This window comes from Typopeltis vanoorti, chromosome 10 (assembly GCF_054136105.1).
Source record: "Typopeltis vanoorti isolate ZY-2024b chromosome 10, IOZ_Tvanoo_1.0, whole genome shotgun sequence".
Classification (NCBI taxonomy): Eukaryota; Metazoa; Arthropoda; class Arachnida; order Uropygi; family Thelyphonidae; genus Typopeltis; species Typopeltis vanoorti.
Genome location: NC_143558.1, coordinates 68,604,059 through 68,622,731, shown reverse-complemented (window position 1 = coordinate 68,622,731; position 18,673 = coordinate 68,604,059). Strand labels below are relative to the sequence as shown.

The 18,673-nt window shown below is 35.3% G+C and overlaps 1 protein-coding gene across 4 annotated transcripts in view; it reads right to left on the bottom strand.

The window, feature by feature from the left end:
- The window catches only part of LOC150102487 (uncharacterized), a 67,095-nt gene that overhangs the window by 29,650 nt on the left and 18,772 nt on the right, over positions 1-18,673 (bottom strand). Inside the window, exons 1-2 of one of the 4 annotated variants that reach the window (XM_090399017.1) lie at positions 17,446-17,509; positions 104-236 (exon numbers count right to left, since the gene is read on the bottom strand). In XM_090399017.1, coding sequence (XP_090255143.1) covers positions 104-220 — 117 coding nt within the window. In that variant the 5' untranslated portion in view covers positions 221-236; positions 17,446-17,509. Of the gene's footprint in view, positions 1-103; positions 237-9,049; positions 9,170-15,575; positions 15,714-17,445; positions 17,510-18,673 lie in introns of those variants that run through there. The other 3 variants (XM_090399014.1, XM_090399013.1, XM_090399015.1) reach the window with 3 other exon arrangements.

The window sequence follows — 18,673 nt, the reverse complement described above, 5'->3', positions numbered from 1 at the left end:
GATGACCAGTCTCATTAATAAAAATAAAACTGTTCCTTGTATACAATTTGGCATTTAAATTAGCACATTTGTACTGAATGTATGGTAAATATTACATAAATACCTGATTAACTGCTCCTTCTGTTGAGACTTCTTTCTTGCTCTTTCTTCTCTTTAATTTTTTACTTTTTGGAGAACTTGCAATATCTACTGATTTCTGCTTGCTTGAATGAGCACCCATCTTGAGAAATAATCACCTAAATAAATACAAAACAGAAATTTCAGAAATCAGTTTTGCATGTTATATCACATTAACTCTACATATGTGCAAGAGGTCAACAAAACTAAAACCTAGAAACCCACTTGTCCAGATGACACTGTTTAAAAAGAAAAAGAAAAAAAAAAGGAACCTGCTGGTTCATTTCTTAAACTAATAGTTTTCTTTTGGGAAAGGTTATTTCTTAAACAAGTCATCACTTGTTTAAGAAACGTATCTACCTCTGTTTTAAAGAGCAGAGGCAAATTGAATAAACTTGGCAAAGACAAGTGAACAGCATATGTTCCTTTTTAGACACTAAGGAGAGTGATAGTGGCTAATTCAGTAGTGTAGCACCTACAAAAATATGAAGTGAATGAAGAAAGTACAGTGACTTATTTGCTAATAGCCTACATTCAAGGTTTTGAACCTGCAAAATATCTCCACATGCAAACAGTATTCTATGGTTGGGTGAATTTAGGATTTACAAGTGTTAAGATGCATACAAATAGTAGAATGGACCAACATATCAGAGTTTCTAATGGAGTGGCAAATTTAATCTATAATAAATGGGAAAATAGAATGGCATAATTCAGTCATTTGCAAAATTGTACTAACAGTTAAATTAAAAACAAATAATGAAGCTACTCCAATATCATTAGGAGTATATGCCCCTAAAGAAAGGTAGAAAAGAGGATTGTACAATTTTGTAAAGAACTAAAAAAAAAACAGTTAAACGTAATAAAATGACTATATTAACAGCAGATCTTCAAGAGGAAAATAATCCAAACCAAAATGTCTTAGGAAAATATGGAGACTGCATAAAACTATTAGACTGTATTTTCAATAATTTTAAAACTTCGTCCCCCCCCCAATAAAAACCTTCAAATAGCAGAACACATCTATAATTGAATATCATTACTAATCAAAAACTAGCCGCATGTACAAGATTTACATGTTTACAGAGGAAATTTAAAAACTTTCAGATCATTACTTAGCAATTTCTAAAATAGAAACACTAAACAAAATAGAGAAAGGAAGTAAAGAAAAATCAAGAAATGAACAAGTATATCTATTACAAGCAGAAAGCATTAGAATGCTATATCAATCATGATCAAAAAGTTTTGCCTAAGAGGAGCCAAAATTGAAGACACAGAAGAGAAAATGTTAATTCATAAAGCAGCCTCTGAAGCACTTAGAAAGATAATATATAAGAAAAAAAGCATTAAAATTTTGGAACACATAGAAAATGCAATAAAAGGAAAAAGTAAATGGAATACAAATTATTCCTTCAGAAACATAAGTAAAACCATTATACAGAAAGCTATTAAGATTCTTGAGACAGATGTATTAACCAAACAGAAGTTATGCATGGAAGACAAGACAGTCAAATTAAGGAAATTAAACAATGAAGAAAGATACAGCACAGATCAATACAACATAAGAGAAACAATGGATAGAACATTAGAATTTATGGTATGACCCAAATTTAATAATAGAAAGTAATAATGAAATCAGTACATATAGAACTAAAAGCAATAAAAAATATGAAATAAAAAAAAGGTATCAAAAATAGAAAATCAATCAGATTTGATGGCATAAATACAGAGCTTTGGAAATATGGTAGAGAATGCTTACAGATTCTTAAAATTAAGAAACTGTTGGAGGAAATGTGAGATTCCATCAGATTGGGCAAAAGCCAAGGTTAGATTATTTAAGAAAGGAGACAGATGACTGTGGAAATTACAGAGGAAAGGAATAAGTTTATTAAATACTGGTTACAAAATTTAAATAAAATCCTGAATTTAAAAAAAGATTTAGAAACATTGCAAGCAATTTACTCTCAGAAGAAAAATGGTTTCAGACATGGTTAAAGCAAATTGAAAAAAAGATGGTATCACCTCTGGGTCTGGCTCCCACTGATAAGACCACAAAGATCAAAACTAGTCTGGGTAATGACTCTTCCCATAATGCATAGCATTATACATGTCCATAAGGATGTGCTTTGCATTATGGGATACTAAGGCAAGTGATATGAGATCACTTAGCTCAGTGATTCCCCAATATGGGGCATGCACCCCACATTGGACAATTAGAAAATGTTGCTTTCTTCACCTCATCACCAACATACTAAAAATAACCACCATTCTCGGCAATAACTTATCGATGTTGCAATCCTGAATCCTTTCTTTTAGCCTAATTCCTTAGCCACCTGAATGCATACAATTTACTATCGAAATTGAAAATCTGAACTCGCTCCCATTCCTAGACACGGTCTCTCCTCAGGCAGTATCCTTCACAGTCTACAGAAAACCAATACACACAGGTCAATACATACATGCTAATTCATACCACCACCCATCATAAAAATATGGAGTCATTAACACCCTTAAAAACAGGGCCATAACAATTTGCTCTAGCCAGCAGGCCCTGAAGCAAGAACTAAAACTCATCAGCGACACATTCATAAATAATGGTACTATTCAACAAAATACTCCATAAAACAACAAAAAAGAATCTAGATTACAGTAAAACCATAGCCATCCCATACATTAAAGGGTTAGTGGAAAAAAAATCAACAGAATCCTACACCATTATAACCTCAATGCCACCTACTAAACTTAAAACCATATTCAACTCCTCTAAGGATCCTCTCCTCCCCTTGGCATATTATGGAGTCTATTGCATCTGCTTCACCTTTAACTTTCCATACATTGGTGAAACAGGCCGTACAATCCCTATACGTAAGAAAGAACACATAAGACACATTAAATATAATCATTTTGGTGAAGCAGGCCTCTCAGATCATGCGCTCAACACCTTACACCAAATCGACTGGAAAAGCACCTGCTCTTTACACCATAAAAAAACCTGGTATGAAAAGAAATTTAAGGAAGGCTGCGAAATTCTGATAAACCACCCAAATATCAACAACAATGGCAGCATGAACATTCCAAGAATCTGGATGGCACACATTCAGCCTACCTAATACATAAGATCCAGCATAAGTCAGGACTCTAGCCAACCTCTAGCTAGTATTGGAAACTATTCCATACCAACTGGTTGGAATGTACATGTATAATCATATTGTAAATATATATATATATATATATATATATATATATATATATTTACATATAGACTTGTTGTTGTGCCCAGTGTAATTCTACAATCAACAGATATTAATAATAGGACTCTAGCATTGATGTATATTCTATTTTATTTTTTTCACTAGAGGTCAGGCCAGCAATTATTGTAACGGTTGGTCAGTAACAAACTAGATAGATTGTAGTGTAGCTTGTTGCAATCCTGACTTTCCGAGAAAAAAAGCTGGCAACATTAGTACAGCAATCAACATAAATACTTGGTAGCATAAGTGTGTTAAGGTTAGATCATAGCATCTGCCACTTCTGAAAAGTAAACAGTACCAATTTAACTTGAGGAAATTGCAAAATGATGAGTCTGTTAGAACTTTATTCAACATAAAAGGGGCAATGGCATGGCTTTGTGATGAGAGAAATGAAATACCCAAATTCAACTAGTTTTGCAAGAAAATTACTGTTGCCCTTCCCATTGTCATATTTAGTTGAATGTGACTTTAGTGCTGTAAATGACTTGTTATTGAAAAACAGAAATCTAGATATCACCAACCATGCAGATTTTAGATTGAAATTGACTAAATTAGTACCTCAAATAAAAAAAAACTCTTTGCAGCAGAGATCAAGCTCAAGGATCACAAACTTGGATTTTATTTTCTGAGAGATAGATTTGTTTTATAATAGACAAAGTGTAATTTAAATGTATATTCACTGAAGAAAGTCAAATTAAACAGTTTTACCTATGCTCTTTTATTTGAAGTACCTATTTATATTATATATACATATACACTTTTTTCAGAAGTTGGTTGACTATTATGCTACAGGAGGCATCAAAATCTGAGGTGGGGCATGATCCAAAAAAAGGTTGGGAAACACTGCATTAGCTTCTATATATGAATTGTCCAGTCCTGAAAATGGTGCAAACAAACATTTAAAGTGCATCACCTTCCAAATTTGAGAACATTTTAAGATTAGATAGATTTAGGATTTATATGCTGTTACAGATTGAGCTAGAGGAAAGCATTTTGAATGAAAAACAGTTCTTTCAAGGCTATGGATGCATTTGTCAGGATAAACTAAATTAAATTACCAACCAGAAAACCTCTGCAATAGCAACTGGAATTTTATCAAAAAAAAAAAGTAAATGGAAGTAAAGCAAGCAAAATCTTTTGATTAAAGACAGAGTGCTGAAATTCAGTGCTCATCTTTCCCATTTGAAAATAGGAGATAAGATCGATTGAAGACACTAGTTACAGAAGATCTTTAAGCTCAAATTATTAGAGCACTACAGGATTTATGACTGAAGAATTATGGATAGGATTTGAAGTTAGAGGTCACTGACCTCTAAAAAAAAAGGTACTACTGCATTGACAAATATGACCAAAAAGTAGTATGGAAGAGCAGAATCCAAGTGACTAGTGGTGTGCTTCATGGCTGTGCTATTTAATTTGCGCATAAATGATACAGAAAATAATTTGAAGGGAGATAATTCAATTGTCTGATTATGTAAAGTTAGGTAGAGTAACAGTTAATCAAGGTGATGTAGAGAGTCTGCAGGATGATTTAAAAAACAGGCTAACAATATGGACAAAAACATAGTGGATGTCAATTTAATGTGGAAAAGTGTAAAGCTATGCATTTTTGGATACAAAGATTACTAGCTGTATTTCATTGAGGGAACTGTATTCCAGGAAATTTATGAAGCCAGGAGAAGTTAAGACGGCATGTTGCTGAAGTACCCAGGATAACTCTGAATAGTGCATTGCATGGTTTTTGGCCAAAAACTTCCAATAACTAAAGTAGTAATATTATACAAGTGTTTCAAATTAAAGTATAAGTAAAATTCAAAGCAATCTGTAGAGAGAACCAGTAAATGAAATACCCTCAAACTTGAGTACCCTAACCAAATCATTGGGAAGAGTGACAACAAAAACTTTGCAAAATAGCCAGAGGGAATATGGTCCTATGAAAAAATATTTTCCATACCATGCAGGCTGTAAAGTGGTATAAACCAAGACTGATTACAGCATTTACATTTCCAGCACACATGGAGGTGGATAACGATTGCTGTTGGAATATCCTACAGAGTGATTAATTCTTATGTTTATGAACACTCAAAACTGACATCTGGGCTACAGACAATCCCTATGCATTTCACCAAGTTTGTTAATCGGGCTATTATTTCTTCGAAATAAACAAATAATCGAACTGGACCACCGACCTACATATTATCTGGAAACAGAGGATTTATTGAAATGAAAACCATGTTCAGACCTTAATCATATGAGTTTTGGCTTTGGGATTGCTTCAGAAGTATGGTGTATCTGGATAAAGTTCTTCACCTGGTAGATATTATTATTAAGACAGACCGCCAGGGAGTCAGAGACTCATCGAGGGAAGCCACATACCACACACAGCTATCATACTTATTCTTGAATTCATTCACACCGCTTGCACTCACAACATCCAATGGCAATTCATTCCAATCAAGCACCACCCTCAGAGAAAAATCTAGCCCTCCTCCCCTTCTTAGTGGCCTTCATTCTCAGCTTCCAAGGATGCCCTCCTGTCCTTTTCCCACTCTTCATAAACTGAAAAATTCCATCAATTGAAATCCTCTTTGATCCTTTCAGAAGTTTGTAAGTCTCAATCATATCACCCCCCCTCTTTCTCCTGTTTGTGGTCAACAAATTCTCAATCTGTCTTCATAATCAGTATTCCACAATCCTGATATCATTTAACACTTTTGTACTCTCTCCAAAATATGGTAGCATTATTATAGAATGTGAGCAAGTTGCTAAAACATGACCTTCCCTTAGTAAACCCATGTTGTTCATTGCAAAGTAGAGATTCACTGTCAATCCATTTTGTATGCGAGCCATAACCAATTTTTCCAAAATTTCACCACCACTCCTGAGATACTAACTGGTCAACAGTTGGATACATCAGTCTTTGCACCACTCTTGTGCAATGGAATTACCATGCATTCCTTCCATTCCTGTAGAATCTTCCCTATTCTAAGACTTGTTAAATAGCCTGGTCAAAGGAATAGCCAGTTCAGCTGAACTCTTTTAGCAGATGTGCTGATATCCCATCTGACCCTATTGCTGAATTCTTATTTAATTTCTGATCCGATTTTCCCTTCCAGTTGTTTCCAACCGTAGGCAGCTTTGCAGACATTGCCCACAAAGTATTCCTAGTGAGATTTTTATGGGGTAGTTCACTATTGCTTCTCCCCTCCCCCCTTTGATCCAAGCTCGGGACCAGTATATGGCTGGGACGTGGACAAATTTGCCTGTTCTGGGGGCACAAAAAAAATCTGCAACAGCTCTAATATCTTGTCCTCATACACCTGCATTTCTTCATCCAGTGAAGAACTAGCAGTGAACTCAATGTTGTGTACACCAGGTTGATGGCTTTTAACAAAATGGGCACTCGTTAACTGAACCACCTCTTCTGCATCTGTAACTCTCATGCCATCTGGATTTAGAAGAGATATTCTTTCATGTTCATTCTTTCTTTTACTTGCAGCATATCAATAGAATTCTTGTGGGTTGTTTTTAGCACACAGAGCCATTTTTTTTCCTACTCAGACTTTGCTTTCCATACAACAGTTGCAACTATTCTGGCCTGTTGCTTATGACATTCATAACAGACGTAAGCCTTATGCACACAGTCTTCCTTCCACATCATCTTTTCCTTATGAATTGCTTATTTATTCTTCAAACTCTTATGACATTCTAATATATTGCATCATTTAAGTATTGCTTAAATGCTTCCCATGCACTGTCGATATTCTTTTCATCCAACAACCGATCCCATTCTACTGAACTCTGTATACTCCTCAGTTGGTCAATTTCCTGCTTTGTATTTCCTTTTCTGAATGGAACATTCATAAACTTAGTCACTTCCCAAGTGAGTACTGCATGATCACTGTCACCAACTGGAGGCAGAATAGTGACCTAGAATCAAATGCTTGGTCCATATTGAGATTTTTTCACCCCCCCCAACATTGGGTCTCATTTCCTAATAAGAATGAAGTAACCCTTCAAGCACCTAGACAGGTTGTCCAGGTGAATGCAAACCAAACTTTTCTTATATCAGACCACATATTGAAACCCTTCAAGACCTAACTTTGTCCTCTAGTATGTCAGGACTTTCTTTCAGAAGTAAAACTTCTGAATTAAATCCCTAATCGGGAAGAACAGCTGAAAGTTTATAGCCCTTAAGGTAGATCCTTAAATTGACTTAAAGCATTACCTAGAGATTAGGGTAAAGTATTTGAAAGTTTATTTTTCACTTGGTTAGAGTATAATAAATTTAGTTTAATCTTTTATCCAAGTGTGGGCAAACAAAGTTTGCACCTGAAAGTATCTTCAGGACTGGGGTAAGGTGGTACAACACCAGGGTACTCCTTGCAAAGGTGGAGCAAGCTACCAACACTATCTCAGTATCTCCCATAATGCAAAACATCTCCTTGCGGATATGTCTAATGTTATGCATTAAGGGAAGGGCCACAACCCAGACTAGTTTCGACCTTTATTGAGGTCTCTTCAGTGGGAGCCAGGCCCAACTGGAGATACCAAGCAGAAGCATTAGCAGGTCATCTCTACCTATAGGAGTTGCCAAATGGTGTGCCACTCTTTTTTTTTTTTTTAATAAATTACTCTGGATTTAGAGAAAGATGTTGAAAGTTTATTTTTCACTTGGTTAGACTATAATAAATTTATAGTTTAATCCTTTATCCAAGTGTGGGCAAACAAAGTTTGCCCACACTTGGATAAAGGATTAAATCTGCAAGGAGATGTGTTTTGCATTATGGGAGATACTGAGATAGGAGTGTTAGTAGCTTGCTCCACCTTTGCAAGGAGTGCCCTGGTGTTGTACCACCTTACCCCAGTCCTGAAGATACTTTCAGGTGCAAACTTTGTTTGCCCACACTTGGATAAAGGATTAAACTAAACTTATTATAAGGTAAAGTATTATATATATATATATATATATATATATATCACTGGCTTTGCTATTGTTATTATTGACACCTCCAAGGAGTCTGAAGACTCATCGCAGGAGGACACCCATTGTACAACTTCTACTACCAATCATCTCCATCAATGACATCTACCGCCCATCACCACTAGTATTTTTTGTCTGTAAATTGCGTGTGTTCTGAAGGGCCGATTTGTCTGTATGTGGGATGAAAAACCCTGCTACCGCCGTATGAGATCAGCTAACTCACCTTCAATTGAAAAGTCCATATAAAGATTCCTCCCGTCCCGGCGGGAATCGAACTTGGTCCTTTTCTAATTGAAGGGCGCAACGTACCGTCGTTCTTCCAATTGCGCTGCATCTTATTTCCACATTCATTTCATGATTCCCAAATTCGAGGAAAAGGGATCTTTGAAATACAAGACAACTTCGGAAATTAACAGTTTTCGGCCAAATCACTGTCTTCTGTGTTTCCGTCTGATATAACTGGAACATACTGAAGGTGCACTTGTTTTCTGGACTTTTAATCCTACCTAAAAGCAAACTAATTTACATTTAAGTGAATGCAAATAAATGCCAAGTCATACTGAACTTTAATATAATAAAAACAGGAAAAGTAGCACTTCTCCCCCCCCCCCTTTTTTTTTTGCATTACTTTAAGTGACGATGCACCATTAGATACAAGACGTACTTCATAAACGGAGATAATACAGAAAACAATACATACCACTCCAAGAGCGGAAATTTTAAACCACAATTTGAAGAGAACTTTTCCAGTCTTATTTAACTGAAAATTCGCTGTGGTTAAAAACAAGCCAGTAGAATAAACAACCTCACCTTGTTTACATCACGGCTTTAAACGATAAATCTATCTTCAATAGCATAAATATTTTAATGTATCTACCAAAATTCTCCCGAGACGTATTTGCCTATGGAGATAAACGTAGAATAAAGTATATACTTTATTATGTTATATGTTACCTCTAATACTTAAATCAGCAGCACATTGTTTTTCGGCTATTTAAGATGTATATAAATACAATGGTGAAGTGTTTAAAGAAAGTTTCACTGATATGAAAGCTCTGTAAAGACAGCCAATTTGGTGAAGCGGCTAGATCACCAGATATTTTTATTAGTTAGGAAAAACCACATCATGTCAATGCCTTCCATTTTTGGCTTCACAAAGACGTTCCCTTTCTATGGAATGTTCCATGATTTCTGGGCCTTGTACGTTTTTTTCATATAGCTCTCCAATCAACAGGTCGCAAGTTGGAATCCCGCCGTGGTAATGGGATTGTTGCAGGCGGGGATGAATTTCATTGCCCAGTGCGAGACCACTACCCTGCTTATTGGAGGTCTGAAATAGCTTACAGAGGATCCATGTTTCATCTAGATCAGGGTTTCTGGACTATGTAAAAAATAAATAAATATATAGTCCACTCACGGTACTAATGCACTATTGGCTCACCTTCGTGAATGAAAACAGTTGTTTAGGATCCTTTATATAGCATGAATGTGCGCACCTTAAGTGGCATTTTCATCGCTCGGAGTAAGAACATATGCTCCTTGTTTGGTCGCTTAGAGCGAAGTTTCAGATTACCTAGGCAATATTCCACCCATAAAATTAATGCATTATAAAAATTTCCAACTTTAGATGAATGCGATTATTAAACTCGAATCTAGGTATTAAACTTCATCCATCTTTCATCAACTAAAAAAAATTAAGATATGAAAATAAGACGCTCCTATTGATTCCATCAGAAGGAAATACATAACACAATGGAAGATTAAGTCCAAATTGCTTAAGATGCTTTAACCCAAATATAATCTGTATTAGGCACTATTCATAGCAACAATGGAACCTAACTCAGCCGTTATGTGGAATTAAGTTGATTTTCTTCATATTCTAGCTTACAGAATACGAATTTACAAGATGGCTGTGGGAGATTTACCGGCGTAGAAAAGAGCGAACGGCGAGAGCATCTTTGAAAGTTGCAAAGCAGTGGTAAAGTAATCTCAGGATGGCGATAACCGTACAGCCGATGAGTGAATTTAAATAGTACAATACTCTCGCCTAATGGGGACCTCTAGGCGATGAGTATCTCAAGAGGAAAAAGGGAAGGTCCAACAATACAGCTTAATAAGTTTCGGGAGGTGTTATGTAATAAACAAAATCGTGCACCGCTAGCCCAAACCATGAAAACAGAAATTAGTTTGAGAAAGGGGGAAATTAAGTGCAGTATATCAACGTTTTAAAAATTTCGCTTTTGACTTGTATGAACAGGAAAGTGAACGACGGTTTAGCCTCTAAGAAACTTATTCGAAAACAGTACTATCCATAGGACAACGGATAAACTTCTCTCATATGGAGATGAAATGAAATTGGAAAAGGCCTAAACTACCAGGCATGAAATTTTGTCCTTCAGTGCTAGGGTGGGGTGTTATGAAAGAATAAAACCAAAGTTTGGAGCATATACAACAGAAGTTTTGCACCAAAATGTTAGTGATCAAGTTACGATACTTTTATGTTTCTCATATATTCCAAGAAATGGAGAGAGAAAAAAATTGTTACAAAAGGAATAACAGATGGCTTTTTGTACAAAAGCAAGGAAGTATTTTTTTTAATTCCAAAAACTAAACTTAGCATCCTTGCACGAGCTAAACGCCAAGGAAATCAGTTACTTAAAAACTTTTTTTTTTAAAAAAAGCGATTTATTTAGGAATAAACAATTCTTTTACACTTAAATTGCAACTTAGTTAATATTTGTATATATGTGGATGTGTATTTCCCCTATAGAGTCCGAAGACAGGCAAAATAGACCACAATAATCATTGTACCTTGCTTCGAAAATGTTCGGCTTCAAAACACTCTCTACCTATTCCGGCAATGCATTCCACTCGTTCACCACGTAAACGGTATTTTCATCTCTTTGCTCGCGCGATTTTTTTGTAGTTTCCAGGGGCAACCTCTCTTTCGCATATTATTCATTACCCTGCGCAACGATTCCCTACATATGATAGGCTCCTCTCACTAACTAATACATCTCATTAAATCAACTCTCATCCTAAGCTCTACAGACCACAATTCGTCTTGACAGCTATTCGCCTCTACTCTTTTTTTAATCGTCAAAATAACCAGGTAACCAAATATCTGCACAGAAATCCGAATGTGGTCTGATTAGAGTCTTATACAGTAGAACTATCTTTATCTGTATTAGTCAAGGTTCTCTGCATTATAGCAGAAATTCTTGGGGTAATCGTTACAGTTTTTGCAATGTGTCCCCCTTTACTTTCACTATCCACTCAGATCCCTCGCATCCTCTGCCTACTGAAGCAAAGTTCCTCCTATATGATAAACCACATTCCATCTTTGCTGGCCAACGTGCATAACTTCAAACATTTAAGTTATCCATCATTCTTCAGCCCAAAGCAAAAATCTTTTGAAATCATCTCGCAACATCTCAAAACTTGGCATTGCTCTTCCAAATTTAGCATCAAACAATTGGATATCTTCTTAAAACGAACTGCTTTAGTGATATACAAGTCACACAACAATAGTCCCAGAACACAGCTCTGTGGTACCCCATCCATCACCTACATTTTTTTTGACATTGTTCCCCCCCCCCCATACACAAATCGTACTACAGTATTATTCCTCTATCCCAGCTACCAACTGACTATCCACTCCCATCCTGCTCAATTTCAGCAGTAATTTATTATGGGGCGCTCTCAAATGCTTCAGCAAAAAAAAAAAAAAAAAAAAAAAAATATATATATATATATATATATATATATATAAAAAAAGGTACTAAAGCAAGATTTCCATTTTCAATCCAAGTCTGTATTTTTAACCAGCTTCTATTTTTACCACTACACTTGTTACACTTTTCTATAGCTGAACTACCGACTTAGCTCCTCCCTTATGAAGTGGCCCTATTTTGTTTTCCATTCTTCTGGGCCTGTCTGTTGCCATTCTTGTTGAACCTTAATTAGGCTTTTCAACAATTAGCTCTTTTACACATTCCCGTAATATACGTGGCGAAATACTATTTAGTCCCGCGGCCTTATTAACATAAAGATTCAAACTTCTCAACACTTCCCATTCTTCACGTGGGAATCTCCTCTCCTTTCTATTGTTATTGAAAACCACTTCTAACACTATCATCAAAAAATACAGCCACTACGTCTAACAGATGTAACCTGCATTCCATCTACATCAGCAGAAATCAGTCTTCCATATTAACCAGCTCTTCTACTAGAAACACTACGGTTTTGCTTTGCTTTACTGCTTCAACCAATCTCCTTTCCTATGTCAATTTCTACTTCTTAGCTACTACCTTCCTAGCCTGTGCCTCAAAACTCACTTCTGAAGGGGTACCCTGTTCTTTACATCTCTCCCACAACATCCTCTATTTTCTAAAACGAGCTCATACAGGATGGTCTCGATCCTATGATTTAAGCTTTTAATGATACCTAAAAAATCTGAATAGCATAACCTATACATTAGAAAGCGAAACATGACACTTATGAATAAATTTCGCTTACACAGGCGATTTACTACCTCTTAGCAGTTTTGGTAAGGGAACAACTTGCAGCAGTCCTGAATTTAGACAGGGGTGGGTGTATAAGCTATTTCTGTGCGTTGCTCAAGCGCATTGACTCAATTCTATTGTAGAACTAGTGATAATACGACCTGAAAGTTAAAATTCTACTTATTTGCACTATATATAATATAAAATTTAAAAGTTCATGTTTAATAGCAACATACCAAAAGCTGTCGCATTTCAAAAATAAAAATGCGAGTGATTATTTTTGACAAGAAGGATTCGGAATAATTAGTACTACCCTCGAAATGCGATTGTCTTTAGATTTGGCGTTTACGACATATTTATTGTTTCCTTTCTATACTGGAAATGCTTTTAAGATTTTATTCGTTGATAATCTAATATGGTAATAATTATGGTTAAAATAACTCCACGAATAGAATACAGCACCTCCAAAGTAGTTGTCCACAATATATTCGCTCTATAGTACACACGCACGCAATGAATGTATTAAAAAATGCATTGACACGGTTCGCTATGACAGTCACCAGGAGAGACTGACCCAGCGGGCTATTATCAGGGTTTTAAACACACTTTAATTTACACCACTTGATATACAGGTGCAATTTTGGGCTTATAAATAGATAATATCTTCAACCGAGGTCTCCTGTAAGAGCGTTCTCAAAACTAAAATACATTTGAGAAATTGTCTTTACATAAGCATGTCTTGAATCTTTCATGTTAATATCATGCAAAAAGAAAACCATTCTTAATGAACTAGCCGAATCTAAATATTAACAATTTTAAATAAGTATAAATATTTATAGTGGTAAATGTCATGTGAAAGACAGATGAGGATGTTCTGGATGAACAAGCGTCAGAAAAAAAAAAAAAATTCTAAGTAATTCAAAAACATTCATTGGTCTTTTATGATATGAAAAATTGGGTTCGTGAGCAGTTCAAGCAATTTGCCCGAGTCTGTAAAATTTTTACCAACACAGAACCTCAAATATAAAACCAATACTTAATTCCTCCCCGCCCTCCTCCAACTAAATACAAGCAAGTGAAAGATATGAACGTTTATCATACTATGTTAAACATTCATATAAAACGTAGATAAATACTGATTTCATGAAAGAGTAGGGAATGAACACCCCTATTGTGGACTTTTTAAAAAAAGCTATTGTTTGATAACCCAATATTGATCACCCGCAAAGCAAACTCGTTCGTACAGAAACTCTCGATCACCTTCGAAAGGCAAACCGTTTGTCTACTTATCTAAAAAAATTAAAAAAAAAATTATCGGTTTGTTTATTAAAACATTTTTCAAAGTTAAAAATAAACTATACTGAAACATAACTAATAAAAAAGGTTATTGGGAGGAGAGGAATCACTGACAAAGACATTGCAATGCGTAGTTAAGAACAAATTCCCCAATATCAACACAGCACTAACAAATTTAAATTAATACTAATAATGTCAACTAACGATGGACAATTGATTTATAAGTTGGAATTGATATTTATTGATTTCCGTAACTTCACAAAAATTTAAATTAACGAGATGATTCAAAAAATAAAAATAAATAAAATATATATAAAAACACTATAATCTGGGCCAAAATTATTACCACACCTAATTCTAGGTTATTTTAATAAATATTTCCTATACCAAAATTCAATTCATTGATAATTTTAATACAGAAAAGTAGGGGTACCGAGAGACTGGTTGTGAACATATTTTATCAGAAATCGCCGTCAAAATAGAACGCCAGACTAATCATCGAAGTCAAATATAGCGTCTTCGATGACCATCCATCTGTTTAAAATATTTTTGGTTGTTTTAATATATGATCTTAATTATAATTCTACAATTATGGTAGTTGGTGTAGCCTTCGATTTTTATATTTTCTAAGTTACCGCAAGTCTTCTGGATCTTTCGTGTTTAATTTGTAAAAAAAAAAAAAAAAAGTATAACAATATTATCTTTTAAAAAAACTTGAATAGAACTTAGTCTACGAGATTAGCTTGAATATAGGAGTTTATTGAAATGGATTTTCCCTCTCCTAAAATTATAAAAATCTCATTTCAATATCGTTTTCGTAAATTCATTTTTTGTATCTAAATAAAATTTTTAAAAAAGAGATCACAGCGTTGTTGCATTTAAACATTTCACTTAAAATTCCATTTAATTAGTCCCGTTTCTATGAGAAGTTCAAAATAAACTAAGTGAAGAAAGCTCAAATATTATGAACTGTTTTATACTAGAGGTGAAAGCACACAATCAGCTAAATCTTTCCTTGCTGCGAGTTCTGTGCATTGTTTTTATTTTCAAAATGACTAATAATAAAAGCTATTTTGTAGGCAATTTTACAATGATATTTTAAAATGCACAGCGAATTCTATCTTAAACAGAGGCAAGTTTATCGACCAACTTAAGGGGGGGGGGGGGTTGCCTATGATAATAGCGCATGGAAACAAAGCAGAAGATAGCGATGAAACGAAATTCCATACAAAAGCTGCTAATGAAACTTAATTTAGCATATCTTGGGGAGATGGTTATAACTAAATCCATAATTAGTAGTTATATACTGAATTAGCAATCGGGAATAATACAGGGATTTAAAAAATTAAACTAAATTACAATAACCTACTAAGACAATAGATCTTCATTTTAATCAGCTAAATCATGGGGTTAAATTATACTCACAAGAGTTGCAGTTGTCAAATAAATTTCTTGGTTCGGCTGTCTAAATTTGGTATTCCTGACAATAGCTATCCATTCTAGAGTGGATGCAATTGATCGTAGGTATAAAGAACCACATTGACTGAACAACAGATCCAGTAATGCCACCACTCAACACAGGACACATGGCAAGGAGCACATGCGCCGTAAACACCCCGGGGACTAGAATGGAGGCTGTGATTCCCAGCATCATTTCCTTCCTCCACCTCCCACCCAGCATAACAGTGGCCTGAACGGAGCACGAGCCCCGACCAGTATCCGCCATATTGCACAAAACCCGACCGATGAACATTAAGTTAACAAGTTATACTGACTGCCATGATCAAAAATTGGTTAACACATGCAAACTGTTTTAAAATTTTACTGCACGGCATACTAGAACTTTGAACGTTAACAAAATCTTATTAAACAGGAAGCCTAGTTTGGCACACGATCATACTCGAATGTAGAACGAAGGTTTAACGAGACGTGCGTGCATTCAACAATATGTATTTGCTATCTACTACGATTTTCAAGCCGCAAATACCACGTGTATAAGAGTTGTCTTTACGGTAAAGTAATCAGCGTTTCGAAATGTCCGCCAAGAGAGGGCAATGGCTTTAATAAGTGTGCGGTATACATTGACAATCATATGAGAAGCGGCGTGTTCGCTTTCCCTACCTCGAGCGCATGTAAGACGACGCTTGAAAGCGATCCAGTTTTCTATTATATTTCATTTTTTTTTTTTTATTTCAAGCGTATAACTAAAGTTACAGATGAAAGGCGATCTTTTATCGATAACCTGTCTGAAAAGAAAAAGACGATTCTGATACAAGAATATGTGATGTAGCGAAAGACAAACTGACGTATTTGATACAATATAAATTAATAGCGCTTTGTGACCGAAGCCATTTTAGATTTCGAAAATATCGCAGACGAAAGAATAGGATAATCATGTCAGATATTCACGCTACATGTAAAGTAAGAATCATATTGACTATCGATAAACGACAGAACTATTTTTTGTCAACTATGTGTATCGTTGATCGATTGCTACCCGTCACGGAAAAAAATTTTTTTTTCGTGATTTAATAGGAAAATAAAATATTGCACTGAATATTAATGATTCAAAACATTCGCTACTTTATGCACCTCTGCCTTTCAATTCCATCGAACTTGATACAATTAGAACTCAATGATACATACATTATTTTCATTTAATAAGCGATCGTCAAAATGTCATTGCTTCTATCATCAAGAGAGTTTAATTCTCTGCTAACTACTACAGGCAGTAACTACCTAGGATAGTCTTTTCTTGGAATTTTTAGGATTTAAGTAAAAACTGTCATTTATTTAAAAAAAAAAAAAAAACCTGAGAAATGAAATCAATGCAAGTCAAGGTTATTAATCGAAAGTCAGTTGGGACAAATATATATCCCTTTATTCAATTATATGAATAGTGGCTAAATGAAAAAAAAAAAAAAATCAGAAATACTGCTTCTCACGATTCAAATTCTGAATATGGTTAGCATTGAAGAATCAGTATGTTGAAATAGTTCATTACAGTCAATAGCCCTCAAAATTAACTTTCGTTAAATACTAAGTAAAAAGAGATTATGAATGAACCGAAATCCTTTACGCTCTCCGAAAAATACCGATACAGATCGAGTAAAAAAGTAACTTTATAAAGTGTTCCGTAATTAAAACGCATTTTGAAAATTATAAGTTTGTACTAAACGCATGAATATTCCTTTTATAAGAAAGAGACGTATGCGTATCCACATGCCCAGTTAAAACTTCGTTTAAATTTGTCTTTAGGTACTTGCTTCTTAGTCGTAACCAAATTTACACTTACCTATGTAAAGAAACAACAGTATCACCTTACAGAATCTTGCCTCTTAGCATAACATTCACTCTGCCTGCGAAATGTCCAACCTAGCGTTATAATTCAGCGGTGGAGCTACTGTAAGTCTTTGTGTACGTTTCCCTGGTCACGTGCTCGTCAGGATAAACTTTCGTTTACAGGAGCGCTAGTTTGCTGAATTAATGCACGCAACATTTTGTACTTAATGACTTAATAAATAGATACACTTTTATGTCGAGTTCTTCGTGGTCTTCGTTCACGCGTCAGTTCCCGCCAGTAAAAAGTGACACAGACGCACATAATAACACATACAGCTAAACACCCCTGTCTAACTAATGGCTCGGGACTCACCATCCCTAGCCGCAGGGCACCCCTAGGATTTCTGTTGACCGAAATATCTCGCTCAGCTGAAGTACAGTATAGCAGTTTCCGTAGCAACTGACCTACCTTTTTCATTCAAAGGATCATGATGATAATGAACTTCTTGGCAAACAGAATACTTAATCTTTGGATTGTTGAACTTTGATTATTCTCAGGAAAATAAATTTAGGAAATACTGTTTCGCACGCCTTATAAGGGCACTAAATAAATCAGCGTATATCACACAAGTACAGTATTTACTTTTGTGGCATGGCAATCGAACGAGACGGGATATTGTAATAAAGGGGTTAAATAACTCCCCTGTTATTTTAAAAAATAACGACATAAAGAAGCTTGTAAGTAATGCATTTCTTAAACCCCGATTTAACTTACAAGCTTTTTCGATAAAAGATGTAACTTTTTTTTCCTTTACATGTTAGGTTAGTCAGAATATGTTATGATTTAACTGTGATAAAACCATCAGAAATATCCTTATAAATATGGTACTACGCTTTGAACCTTAATGATAAAAAGAAGAATGAAATAATAACCTCACCTTTCCCTTCAAAATTAGGCTAAATGGTTTTTCACGGCCAAGAAACTTGGTTGTGACAGGCCATTAATGACACAACTCATTAATATCACGTCCGCGCGGTTAGCCTAGTGGTTATGCGCTTCGCGACCATATGCCTGGGAAAGGAGTGTCCTGGGTTCGATTCTCGTCGCTGACGTAAGGAGCTGAAGGATCAGCCATAGCCAAGTTAGCCGGTCTTGGGCGTGGACAGCAGGTTTTTTCTCCCCAGCTTATCTGAGGTTTTTCCTCCCGCAGGCAAACCGGCTCCGTGAACACATGGATTAC